Genomic DNA, 14,256 nt, shown 5'->3' on the forward strand with positions numbered 1-14,256 from the left:
TGTGTGTGTGTGTGTGTGTGTGTGTGTGTGTGTGTGTGTGTGTACAGGTGATGGTGTCTCGTGTGGCGAGGGTGTGTAAGGGGGACCAGGGTGGGTCTCAGAGGGTGTTGGAAAAACAGTGGACGTCATTCCTGAAGGCCAGACTGAACTGCTCTGTCCCAGGAGACTCCCACTTCTACTTCAACCTGCTCCACGCCACCAGCCCCATACTCAACATGAACGGCAGGGACGTCATACTGGGACTGTTCTCTACACCGCCCAACAGGTACATGCACACATACTTGCCTGGTTAAATAAAATAAAAATAATGCGCGTATGGACATGGATCTTTCTATAAATAATGGGTCCAATCTGTGACATTGGGATCATAATGTTAATTGCGACTAGGGGGCGTTATTTTAATTTTTGGATGAAAAACGTTCCCGTTTTAAACAAGATATTTTGTCAAGAAAAGATGCTAGACTATGCATATAATTGACAGCTTTGGATAGAAAACACTCTGACGTTTCCAAAACTGCAAAGATATTGTCTGTGAGTGCAACAGAACTGATGTTACAGGCGAAACCCAGGTAAAAATCCAATCAGGAAGTGCCGCATTTTTTGAAACCGCCTCATGCCAATGACTCCTTATATGGCTGTGAATTAGCTACGAATGAGCTTATTCCCCAAGGTGTCTACAGCATTGTGACGTCTTTTTAAGCAGTTCCGTTGAAGAATAGCCGTAAGGGACCATATTTAGCAAGTGGTCACATGGTGTCTCCCGCAGAAGATCTTGCGTAAAATACTGAGGTAGCCATTTTTCCAATCGCTTCTTATGAGAAACCAATTGCCTCGACGGATATATTATCGAATATATATGTTAAAAACACCATCAGGATTGATCCTAAACAACGTTTGCAGTGTTTCTGTCGATATTATGGAGCTAATTCGGAAAAAAGTTTGGCGTTGTAGTGGTAGCATTTTCCGGTCGATTCCTCAGCCAAGCATGATGAACAAACCGGAGCTATTTCACCTACAAAAATAATATTTTTGGAAAATAGGAACATTTGCTATCTAACTGGGAGTCTCCTGAGTGAAAATATCCGAAGTTCTTCAAAGGTAAATGATTTAATTTGATTGCTTTTCTTATTTTCGTGAAAATGTTGCCTGCTGCAAGCAGAGCCTAGCATAGCATTATGCCATGATAAACTTACACAAATGCTTGTCGAGCGTTGTCTGTAACGCATATTTTGAAAATCTGAGATGACAGTGTGATTAACAAAAGGCTAAGTTTGTGTTTCAACATATTTCATTTTCATGAATAGAAAAAGTTTCTAGGGGTATTTATGTCCGCTGCGTTATGCTAATTCGTTTGAGGCTATGATTACGTTCCCGGATCCGGGATTGCTAGTCGCAAAAGGTTCCACATGTGTACTTAAAGGAATACAGTGCCTTTGGAAAGTCATCAGACCACTTGACTTTTTCCACTTTCTGTTACATTACAGCCTTATTCTAAAATGGATTAAATAAATAAAAATCTCAGCAATAAACACACAACACCATAATGACAAAGTGAACGCAGGTTTTAGAAATGTTTGCAAATTTATAAAAAAAACAAAAACAGAAATACATAGTTTACATTCTATAAGTATTCAGACCCTTTGCTATGAGATTCGAAGTTGAGCTCAGGTGCATCCTGTTTCCATTGATTATCCTTGATATGTTTCTACAACTTGATTGGAGTCCAACTGTGGTCAATTCAATTGATTGGACATGATTTGTAAAGGCACACACCTGTCTATATTAGGTCCCACAGTTGCCAGTGTAAGTCAGAGCAGAAATCAAGCCTTGAGGTTGAAGGAATCATCAGTAGAGCTCCGAGACAGGATTGTGTTGAGGAACAGATCTGAGGAAGGATACCAAAGCATGTCTGCAGCATTGAAGGTCCCCAAGGACACAGTGGCCTCCATCATTCTTAAATGGAAGAAGTATGGAACCACCAAGACTCTTCCTAGAGCTGGCCGCCTGGCCAAACTGAGCAATCAAGGGAGAAAGGCCTTGGTCAGGGAGGTGACCAAGAACCCGATGGTCACTCTGACAGAGCTCCAGAGTTCCTCTGTGGACGGAAGCCACTACTCAGTAAAAGGCCCACTTGGAGTGGGACAGCCCACTTGGAGTTTGCCAAAAGTTCCTAAAGACTCTCAGACCATGAGAAAGAAGATTCTCTGGTCTGATTAAATGAAAATTGAACTCTTTGGCCTGAATGTCAAAGGTCACATCTGGAGGGAACCTTGCACCATCCCTACAGTGAAGCATGGTGTTTGTCAGTGGCAGGGACTGGGAGACTAGTCAGGATCGAGGCAAAGATGGACGGAGCAAAGTACAGAGAGATCCTTGATGAAAACCTGCTCCAGAGCACTCAGGAGCCCAAACTGGGGTGAAGGTTCACCTTACAACAGGACAATGACCCTAAGCACACAGCCAAGACAAAGCAAGAGTGGTTTCGGGACAAGTCTCTGAATGTCCAGCCAGAGCCCGGACTTGAACCCGATCGAACGTCTCTGGAGAAACCTGGAAATTGCTTTGCAGCAACACTCCCCATCCAATTTCCAAATGCCTGAAGGTACCATGTTCATCTGTACAAACAATAGTGCACAAGTATAAACACCGTGGAACCACGCAGCTGTCATACGGCTCACAAATGAGACACGTTCTGTCTCCTAGAGATGAACGTACTTTGGTGCGAAAAGTGAAAATCAATCCCAGAACAATAGCAGAGGACCTTGTGAAGATGCTGGAGGAAACAGGTACAAAAGTATCTATATCCACAGTAAAATGAGTCCTATATCGACATAACCTGAAAGGCCGCTCAGCAAGAAAGATGCCACTTCTCCAAAACCGCCATAAAAAAGCCAGACTACGGTTTGCAACTGCACATGGGGAAAATATCATACTTTTTGGAGAAATGTCCTCTTGTCTGATGAAACAAAAATAGAAATGTTTGGTCATAATGACTATCTTTATGTTTGGAGGAAAAGGGGAGGCTTGCAAGCCGAACGAACACCATCCCAACCGTGAAGCACGGGGGTGGCAGCATCATGTTGTGGGGATGCTTTGCTGCATGAGGGACTGATGCACTTCACAAAATAGATTGCATCATGAGGCAGGAAAATTATGTGGATATATTGAAACAACATCTCAAGACATCAGTCAGGATGTTAATGCTTGGTTGCAAATGGGTCTTCCAAATGGACAATGACCCCAAGCATACTTCCAAAGTTGTGGCAAAATGGCTTAAGGACCTCAAAGTCAAGGTATTGGAGTGGCCATTACAAGGCCCTGACCTCAATCCTATAGAACAATTTGTGGGCAGAACTGAAAACGCATGTGCGAGCAAGGAGGCCTACAAACCTGACTCATTTACACCAGCTCTGTCAGGAGGAATGGGCCAAAATTCATCCAACTTATTGTGTGAAGCTTGTGGAAGGCTACTCAAAATGGTTGACCCAAGTTAAACAATTTAAAGGCAATGCTACCAAATACTAATTGAGTGCATGTAAACTTCTGACCCACTGGGAATGTGATGAAAGAAATAAAAGCTGAAATAAATAATTCTCTCAACTATTATTCTGACATTTCACATTCTTAAAATAAAGTGGTGATCCTAACTGACCTAAGACAGGCCTAAGACAATTTTTTTACAAGGATTAAATGTCAGGAATTGTGAAATACTGAGTTTAAATGTATTTGGTTAAGGTGTATATAATCTTCCGACTTCAACTGTATGTAAATAGAATATTTCATTTCTGTATTTTCATAAATTACCTCAAATTTATAAAAAATTTAATTAAATTTGCTTTGTCATTATGGGGTATTGTGTGTATTTAAAAAAAATGATTTCACCTTTATTTTAACAGGTAGGCCAGTTGAGAACAAGTTCTTATTTACAACTGCGACCTGGCGAAGATTAAGCAAAGCAGTGCGACACAAACAACAACACAGAGATACACATGGAAAAAACAAATGTACAGTCAACATAATAGGGGAAAAAAAGATTGATAGATTGATGTTACAAATTGATGAGGGGAGGGACATTTTGTACATTTTAGAATAAGGCTGTAACGTTACAAAATATGGAAGAATAAGGGGTCTGAATACTTTCCCGAAGGCACTGTATATGCAAATTGGCCCATAATTCTACCTATACAACAACTTAAGCCTAGGACATCCTTTAAGCAGAGTTCATAAAGATATTGATAGTCAAATTCAAGGACTTTAAAAACCTCTTCGGGCTAGGGGGCAGTATTTTCACGTCCGGATGAAAAGCATGCCCAAATTAAATCTAGTTGTTACAACTGTTAAAATAATGTCTGTGAGTATAACAGAACTGATATGGCAGGCAAAACCTGAGAAAAATCCATCCAGGAAAAATAAATTGAGGTCACTCTCTTTTCAATGGGATTTCTTATGTGGATCTCGATTTCTGTGGCACTTGCTTGCAGTTCCTATCGCTTCCACTAGATAAACAGTCTTTAGAAATGTGTTGATGTTTTTCCTTTGAGTAATGAAGAAGTAAGGCTGTTCAGAACGAGGGTCGAGTCTAGCGTACTGTTGTGGTTGGGGCGCGCAACCTGAATGCTCGCTCCACTTTGTTTTCATCCGGTATGAACACAGTTTAACCCGTCTGAAATTGTATCGATTATTTACGTTAAAAAATACCTAAAGTTGTATTAGGAAAGTTGTTTTGACATTTTTAGAACAAGTTTACAGGTAACTGCGCGAGTTAGAACCAATGTTTTTCTGGATCAAACGCTCCAGATAAATGGACATTTTGGAGATATAACGACGGAATTTATCGAACAAAAGGATGTGTGATGTTTGTGATGTTTATGGGACATTTGAGTGCCAACAAAAGGAGTTCTTCAAAGGTAAGTCATGAATTATATCGTTATTTCTGAGTTTTGTGTCACGCCTGGCGGGATGACATATGAAATGTGTTTGATTGGGGTGCTGTCCTCAGATAATCGCATGGTTTGCTTTTGCCGTAAAGCCTTTTTTGAAATCTGACACACTGGCTGGATTAACAACATGTGTAGCTTTAATTTGGTGTATTACATGTGTGATTTCATGAAAGTTTAATATCTATAGTAATTTCATTTGAATTTGCCACTCTGCCACTTCACCGGATGTTGTCGAGGGGTTCTGCTAGCGGAACTTCTAGCTGTAACAGGTTTTAAGGGACTTTTCAAGCACTTAACTGTAATTTTCAAGGACCTCAATTGTATGATGTATATAACTGTACATACTGTATAGGGCCTAATATAGACCGACCGCCAATTCCAATACTTGAATTTCCCGAGCACCAAATTCAAGACTACCTAGCTAACTAGCTAGCTCACAATACTAGCCAACTTAGCTGCGTTGTTCCTTTGCATGCGATTGGCTGTGGTCTTGGAGACGGCACATGGCCTGGGAGACAGAGATGCCTGTCAGGCATCATTCAGGGCTTAAATGAACCATGAGAACATTGCATGCAATGTAGCAACAGGGCTCCTTGATGAGGTCATTATCGTGCATCTGAACAAATGAATGGATGATGCGTGGTACTTTTGATTATCTTGTGATCTTGACAGAACAACTTTTATTGTGTAGTGATCAAGAGATAAATCTGATCAAAGAGATACATCTGATCTCGATATAAAGAGAGATGTATTTGATTTTATGAATCTCTGGACTTCTTTAGTAACAAGTTGTCCAGCTTATGAAACCCTCACTGGTACCCTGGTTTTTTAGAAAGACCCACATGCACGCACACATGAACACACACAGGCACACGTCATATATCTGATCCATATCTAATCCTTTCTGCCCCACCTCCCCTCCTTCTCTCTCCCTGTCTCTGACAGTATCCCTGGGTCTGCAGTCTGTGTGTTTGACATGCAGCAGTTGGCTAGGGTGTTTGAGGGAAGATTCAAGGAGCAGAAATCCCCAGAATCCATCTGGACACCTGTATCTGATGAGCTCGTGCCCAAACCCAGGTACTTTCAACCATAACTCATATTTATCTTTGTGAAGTATTGTAATGCGATGTTCTATCATATTACTATGCCTTATTTTGACCCTGTTCTCTCTCTGTAGGCCGGGTGGCTGTGCGGTGCAGGGGTCTCAGTTCAGCTCGTCTAAAACTCTGCCAGATGAGGTGTTGAACTTTGTGAAGACTCATCCCCTGATGGATGAGACCATACCCCTGGTGGGGCACAGACCCTGGGTTGTCAAGACTATGGGCAGGTATGACTAAGGATACCCATGGTTACCACTGATTGTTCACTGAAATCCATGTTTGCCCTACGTTGTATACCTCAAGTGTCCTAAAATTGAGCTCACCATCTTCCTCGCTCCCTCTCCCTTCCCCCCTCCCTCTATTCTCCCTCTCCATCCCTCTCCCCAGGTACCAGTTGACTGCCATGGTGGTGGACACAGAAGCTGGTCCCCATAGAAACCGTACAGTATTGTTTCTGGGCTCCACGCGAGGGACTGTCCTCAAATTCCTCATTGTCCCGAGTGGAGACAACTCTCCCACACACAGCAGTGTGTTTCTGGAGGAGGTGGAGGGCTTCAACCCTGAGAAGTGAGTACAGGAAGGGAGTTTGGCCACAATCCCTTGTTCTCACTGCAGTCCTGTGTTTTGTCAGCTCATTATTGTGGAGATTAGCTGTTTAAGTCACTACTACACCATTGTTTTTTAAAACCTCTCTGTTTTCTAAGGCAGCGATCACCCTAATGAATCCCTATTTTTCTCTGCTGTGACAATAGAAATGAATGAAAATACTATAAAGATGCATCTATGTCTCTCCTGCTCTCGCTCTCTTTCTTTCCCTGTCTCGGTCTCCAGGTGTGGAGAGGACTCTGTCCAGGCCAGACAGTTGTTGTCTCTGTCCTTGGATCGTGCCAGTCACACTCTACTGCTGGCCTTCCCTTCCTGTCTGGTCAGACTACCCACAGCACGCTGCCACTTACACTCACGCTGCATGAAGTGAGTAACACATACACACATTCACTCACACAGGGTTTTGTTTATGGTTTTGGCTACCCTAACCCTAACCATAAATAACCCTAACCCGAACTTGATGTTCACAACCCGGATCAACCCTAACCCTAGCCATAAATAACCCTAACCCTAGCTTGATCAACCCTAATCCTAGTCATAACCCTATGTCCACATCCCGGTTCAACTCTAGCCTCAACAACCACGCTAACCTTAACCATAGCTTTATTTCTACATCCCAGTTAAACCGTAACCCTAATCACAGCCTTAACACTTACCCTAATCTAACACACACACACACACACACACACACACACACACACACACACACACACACGCCATCTCCATCAGGCTGATCAGATCTCCATGTGTGTGTGTATGTGTGTGTATTTAGGAGCTGTCTCACTTCCAGAGATCCCTACTGTGGCTGGACCAGAGGCAGCACCTGCTCCTTCCTCAGACCAGGCACACGGTGAGACAGCTGCCCATGTAGACACAGATCTAGGATCAGATGAATCAGTTAATTGTGTATTAATCTGTTATTACCTTTTGATGTTGATGTGCTGTGTAATCGGTTAACCTATCATCTATGTCCTATTGCAGGCTGCCTTTTCAGCAAGACATTGAGTATGGCAACTTCTCCCATCTTGGAGACTGTGGTGGTAAGTACCTTGTCTTTAGCCCTGCAGCTCTGTGGGTAGAAACGGTTCTTTCTTTCACTTAATGCCTGCCCCGCCTAGTGGCTCAATCATGCATTACAAGCTTTTGCTACACATACATCAATGCAATTCAAGTGTATGTTAATACAAAGTATAATTTTTGTTTGTCATGGACTCAGTTAAAGTCTCAATCACAACCCAAGTGTACATAACATCACAATGATTCTGCAGTTCATATACTGTGCATTGTATGTTTCTGTTTATGTGTGTATCGAACTTGCTTGTACAGTGGTGACGGAAGAAGACTGTCATTTGTAGTCTGTCAACAAGGTGATTAGCTAGTGTGAAATGTCAGGGCTTTGATTTCCCGCTCCTCAGATCAGGGTCCTTCAGAAGCCTCTCCCAGTATGACTGCTTTTAATTGGTTGCTGGCTTCAATAAAGGCATGTTGATTGTTTGAGAGAGGAGTGGATGTCTTGATCAGTGAAGTAAATCCTTCTGGTTCCCAACCCCACAATCCCACAGGACTAAGCCATATTCTGAGTGTTCAGCTGTCAACGACTGTCTGCTACAGTTTGACAAATACTTTTATCGCAAAAACATGTACAAAAGAAAAACGAGGACACAACTCAGTATGCAAAACGTTGTGGTGCTCAAAGCTGAGATTCTGGCAGGGCATAAGATGACGTCTTCTCTAAACAAACACATCTCAAATCTGTCTTGGTGGCAATCAGGATGTCTCTTTCTCATTAGTAAACTGTTCCAGGACCTGCAATCTGTTCCAACTCAAATGATACACTGCCGTATCATCTCTTTTGTTGGCAAATCTATAATCGGAGAGGGTTCTGATTCCAGAACACTACACTACAATCTCATCTGTTGTATTGTAGTCTATAACCTGCAATCTGTTCTCAAGTCTGAGTCCATCATATTACAATATCATCTAAACTCTCTGTCATAGATCTATAACCTGCAATGAATGAGTTCCTCTACCAGAACATTGCAATCCCATCTGTTATACAGGGCCTTTGGAAAGTATTCAGACCTCTTACCTTTTTCCACATTTTGTTACGTAACAGCCTTATTCTGAAATGTATAAATCAAATGTTTTTCTCATCAATCTACACATAATACCCCATTGTGAGAAAGCAAACACAGGGTCTTCGACATTTTTGCAAATGTATGAAGAAATAAAAAAAGTATTCAGACCCTTTGATATGAGACTCGAAATTGAGCTCAGGTGCATCCTGTTTCCATTGATCATCCGTGAGGTGTTTCTACAACTTGATTGGAGTCCACCTGTGGTAAATTCAATTAATTGGACATCATTTGGAAAGGCACACACCTGTCTATATAAGGTTTCACAGTTGACAATGCAGTTGACAATGCATGTCAGAGCAAGGTAGCGAAGAACCCGATGGTCACTCTGACAGAGCTCTGGAGTTCCTCTGTGGAGATGGGAGAACCTTTCAGAAGGACAACCATCTCTGCAGCACTCCACCAATAAGCCCTTTATGTTAGAGTGGCTAGACGGAAGCCACTCCTCAGTAAAAGACACATGACAGCCCGCTTGGTGTTTGCCAAAAGGTAACTAAAGGACTCTCAGACCATGAGAAACAAGATTCTCTGGTCTGATGAAACCAAGATTTAATTATTTGGCCTGAATGCCAAGCATCATGTCTGGAGGAAACCTGGCATCATTCCCACGGTGAAGCATGATGGTGGCGGCATCATGCTGTGGGGATGTTTTTCAGCGGCAGGGACTGGGCAAAGGCAAAGATGAATGAAGCAAAGTACAGAGAGATCCTTGATGAAAACCTGCTCTAGAGTTATCAGAACCTCAGACTGGGGCGACGGTTCACCTTACAACAGGACAACGACCCTGAGCACACAGCCAAGACAACGTAGGAGTAGATTCGGGACAATTCCCTTAATGTCCTTGAGTGGCCCAGCCAGAGCCCGGACTTGAACCCGATCTAACATCTCTGGAGAGACCTGAAAATTGCTGTGCAGTGACGCTCCCCATCCAACTTGACAGAGCTTGAGAGGATTTGCAGAGAAGAATGGGAGAAACTCCCCAAATACAAGTGTGCGAAGCTTGTAGCGTCATACCGAAGAAGACTCGAGGCTGTAATCGCTGTCAAAGGTGCATCAACAAAGTACTGAGTAAAGGGTCTGAATATTTATGTAAATGTTATATTACATTTCTTTATTTTTAATACATTTGCAAACATTTCTAAAAGCCTATTTTTGCTTTGTCATTATGGGGTATTGTGTATAGATTGATGAGGAGGGGGGAAACAATTTAATTTAATTTAGAATAAGGCTGTAACGTAACATGTGGAAAAGGCAAAGGTCTGATTTACTTTCAGAATGCACTGTATGTCACTCTCTAGAACCTGACCTCCTCTAGTTCCAGAACTTTTTTTTCCTAACTCAGATATAGGCCAGTTTACTGCCTGTTCCATAGAGAGTGGTGAAAGCATGAAGCCACACCCAGAACTATGGGTCCAGGGCCTGGCAGACATCTGCTGTGTCTGTTCAGATGGGAGTGATTAGAGCGGTGGAAATATTTACCAAAATAAATGATGTATTTTAGGGAGAAACTCACTGGCCAGCCCAGATCCTTCCTGAACACAGAATGGAAATTTTGAGCGGAGTCTGTTTTAGTGTTTTCCCTTCTTACTGATGACAAGTGCAGCTTTCAGCCCAGCCAGCAGAACCCCAAGGATGTGCTGGAGAAAGCACCAAAAAGGATAAGGAGATGCCTATCTTCTGCAATTTTACAATGTTATGATAGATTACTGTAACACAGAATAAGATTATGCTCTTGGATAATAAAATATAGCAATATCATCTTTGAGATCCGGCAAATCATGTTTAGATCTAAACGTGACAATAACGAAAGCATGGAGAGGGTCATGAAGGAGAATGGAAATTTAAAAGTAAAGGAGACTGAAGGACTGTAGAGTGAGAACCTGTTCATGCTGTAACGTTAAGTGGATTTTATCTTCTCTCTTGCCATTAACCTTATGATTCCTTTCATCTCCCCTCTCCCCTTCAGGTGTCATACAGCAGAGTCTGCTGGTCGAGCCGGAGAGTCTCGTCTCCCTCAACCTGCTGGTGGCGTCTGCAATCTCGGCCTTCACCATCGGGGCGATGCTATCAGGCTTGGCCGTCTGCTGGATCATGGCCCACAAGCCCAGCAACCGACGCCACGCTAGCAACTCCAGCCAGTCCAGCATCCAGCGCCAGGAGAGGGGGATGTTGACGTCAGGAGGAGGGATGGGAGGATCGGTCCTTAGTGTGACCCGTCAGGGAGGAGGGGATAGACCTTGTTCTCAGGGCGGGGAGACCCTGTTTGTGATGCCCAACGGTTGGGTGAAGTCAGGGGAGCTGGACCCAGGGTTCTTGCCCACGCCAGAGCACACGCCCCAGCAGAAGAGACGCGGGCTCAGGCTTTCCGATTCTGGATCAGGGGGGTGGGACAACAGCCAGACCTACCTGGGAGGGAGCACCATGGGGCTGGCATCCCCCTGCCCTCTCCCTTGCCCCCCACACCCCTCCACCGCTGTCTACCTGACCACCAGACTCTTCCAGGGTGGAGGAGGTGGGAGACATGGGGGTGAGGAGCGAGGAAGAGAAGGGGAGACGCCTCGCCAGCACTACGTGTGCCTCAGCAAGCCCTGGGGGGAGAAGGGGAGGAGTGGGACCCCAAAGTCGGCACTTCGCAAGTCGGCAGGGGAGTACGTGTACCCCATGACCCCCCAGGACTCCCCGAATAGGAGGAGGGTGGTGTCAGCCCCCAGCGCCCACATGGAGTTTGGGGAGCCCCTGCCTCTCCGCTGGCCTCCCCAGGAAGGCTACATCCTCAGCAGCCAGGGCATGGTCCCCGCATCTCCATCCTCCATGCCGACCGCCAACGGCCAGCAGTATGTGGCCCAGCACCACACCCCCGGGCCGGGCAGGGCTCAGCTGAGAGCGGAACTGGGGAGAGGAGAGATGGGGGAGCTGGTGGATCTCAGCCAGCTGCTGAGTAAGAAGAGTTCCAATGAGAGGACTCACAACGGCCAGTGAAAAAGAGAGTGAAAAGCAGGGAAGGACCCCGGCCACTGCTTAAGAGCATATCAGTCTCTTTCTACATCTCTCTCCTTTTCTCTGTTCTACCTTTTCTCTCCCTCCCTCTCTCTTTCTTTCTCTCTCTGTCTCTGTCCCTCATTGTCATTCAGTCCTCCTGATATCTCTATATCTCACTGGGGGACTCCTGAGGCTGTTCTATCTGTGACTGGTTACTACTGCTGTCACTCAGATCCTGCTTGGCTGTGATTAGCCAGAGAAAATGAGGTTGTTATTGTGTCTGCCTATCTACTCAAGCTGCTTAAAGAGGGGAGGAGGCGAGAAAGAGAGAAGGGAGAGCGAGAGATAGGGATTGAAAGAGAGGTGAGAAAGAAGGAAAGAGAGAGGGGAGGAGGCGAGAAAGAGAGAAAGGAGAGCGAGAGTGAGGGATTGAAAGAGAGGTGAGAAAGAGGGAAAAAGAGAGGGGAAGGAAGAGTTTGCTAGACAGTGGAATTCTTACAAAGAAAACATGCTGAGAGAGAACCATAAGCAGGAAGCTACATGCAAAGAGATCCAGAGACAGACACCTGCCTTACCTGTGCTTCAAACAGGCCAAAAAGGAATACCAAACAACATGGCCACTATCAGGTGTCAGAAGACGAGACCAAGGAGACTTCATTCCTACACAATGCACTCTGTCCACCTTCCAGTACAGACTGAGTGGCACTCACACATGAATTAGAAAGATATCACTTTGAAGAATCTTGCTGAAGGAGAATGAAACAGACACTGTTCAGCCTCAGTGTGCAGAAAACACTGAGGTCATTCTGACTCTGACTCTGAACGTGAAGAGAATGCCTGATGAAGAGTGTCGAAAGGAAGCGGCAATAAAGATTTAATAGCCTGCCCTCCAGCAGCCTCCTGACACAAACACACACACACACACTGAGAGAGAGAGATTTACAGCTCAGTTTTAATAAGTCTGGTCAGGGGGCCATATATTCCCAGTGTATGTGAAGTGAGAGGGGCCGTACTGTACTGCTCCTAACCTGCCTCACTGGAACCATGGGACTATAACCCACTTTTACTGAGTTACGGGAAAGGAGGAGAGTCGGACTGGAATGTCAGCACTATTTCTGCCAACCAGGCGTTCTCTCTAATGACGCCATTTCATCCATCCATCCACCCCTTCCACTCCATGTTTTTTTTAATGGCAAATCATTTTAGAGCCGATGCGACGTGTGGAGAGAAGGAAAGAGAATGAGGTTGGGCAGTCTGTGTGTGTGTGTGTGTGTGTGTGCGTGCGTGCGCAGAAAGACGATGCGACGTGTGGAGAGAAGGAAAGAGAATGAGGTTGGGCAGTCTGTGTGTGTGTGTGTGTGTGTGTGTGTGTGTGTGTGTGTGTGTGTGTGTGTGTGTGTGTGTGTGTGTGTGTGTGTGTGTGTGTGTGTGTGTGTGTGTGTGTGTGTGTGTGTGTGTGTGTGTGTGTGTGTGTGTGTGTGTGTGTGTGTGTGTGTGTGCGTGCGTGCGTGCGTGCGTGATAGTCACTGTTGTTGTGATTAAACAACTGTCCTGCCGCTTACTCATCAACGTTAATGGTTATTTTCATAGAACTCAAATGGCACCATATATTCTACCCATCAAAGTGTCTAATAAAAGACTTGCCATTACGTTAAGCGGACATGGGGAGAGGGAGAGATAGAAAGACAGAGACAAGTAGAAAGACAGGAGGAGAGAGAGACAAACAGAGAGGCAGAGTAGAGTGAGAAAGAGAGAGGCAACACGGAGACAAGAAAGACGATAGGATCTGCCATTCTCAAGGCGTCAGAGACACAGCTCCAGTCACATTCAGAAAAACGTTTTGTTCAGTTCTGTTGTGAACCTGAGCAGCAATGACTTGTACATAAAGACACTTGTAACTCAACCCCAGATGTCTGTGTTACCATTGGAGGAGCACAATGATGACAGCACTCAGACAGGTCCTGACTCAAATCACACCCTATTGTCCATAAAGTGGTCAAATGTATTTGCACTGAATGGGAAATATGGTGATGTTTGAGATGCAGCCGCAGTAACAAACACACTTATAAACACCACGCCGATGTCTTTTCTCCCTCTGTCTCTGTGTCAATACAATGTGTGCCAATATTCTGAACTGTACTTTTGGGTGACATATCACGTGACCACTGAAACAAAAAGGAAACATTTTCAAGTGCCATAAAAACCATGTCAATTCATTTTTATACCTTATATATTTGATACTGTGGTGTTGTATAATTTGTTCAAGTGTGTACAGTGTTACTTCCTGTGTGGAATGATGAGGAACTTCACAATGTCACCTTCAGATAGCCTACTGAATGTTTGTGTTCTTTCATAATTATTTTGCCTTTGCTGCTCTCGTGCATTTTAGGCATATCCATTTCAAATGCTAGTAACACTCAAAATCTGTTTATAAACCAGAATTTGGTTCAGTAGTTCGTTACGCTAGCATTGTATTGATTGTTTCCACCCACACCA

The 14,256-nt window shown here is 44.3% G+C and overlaps 1 protein-coding gene across 1 annotated transcript in view; it reads left to right on the plus strand.

The window, feature by feature from the left end:
• Positions 1–13,043, plus strand: part of LOC118395042 (semaphorin-6B-like) — a 61,926-nt gene extending 48,883 nt beyond the window's left edge. Inside the window, exons 10-17 of the mRNA XM_052464238.1 lie at positions 48–265; positions 5,886–6,017; positions 6,118–6,267; positions 6,428–6,607; positions 6,872–7,012; positions 7,419–7,496; positions 7,628–7,686; positions 10,748–13,043. Of these exons, the coding sequence (XP_052320198.1) occupies positions 48–265; positions 5,886–6,017; positions 6,118–6,267; positions 6,428–6,607; positions 6,872–7,012; positions 7,419–7,496; positions 7,628–7,686; positions 10,748–11,760 (1,971 nt within the window). The 3' untranslated portion in view covers positions 11,761–13,043. The remainder of the gene's footprint in view (positions 1–47; positions 266–5,885; positions 6,018–6,117; positions 6,268–6,427; positions 6,608–6,871; positions 7,013–7,418; positions 7,497–7,627; positions 7,687–10,747) is intronic.
• Positions 13,044–14,256: the final 1,213 nt, after the last annotated feature.

Source organism: Oncorhynchus keta, chromosome 15 (genome assembly GCF_023373465.1).
Source record: "Oncorhynchus keta strain PuntledgeMale-10-30-2019 chromosome 15, Oket_V2, whole genome shotgun sequence".
NCBI lineage: Eukaryota > Metazoa > Chordata > Actinopteri > Salmoniformes > Salmonidae > Oncorhynchus > Oncorhynchus keta.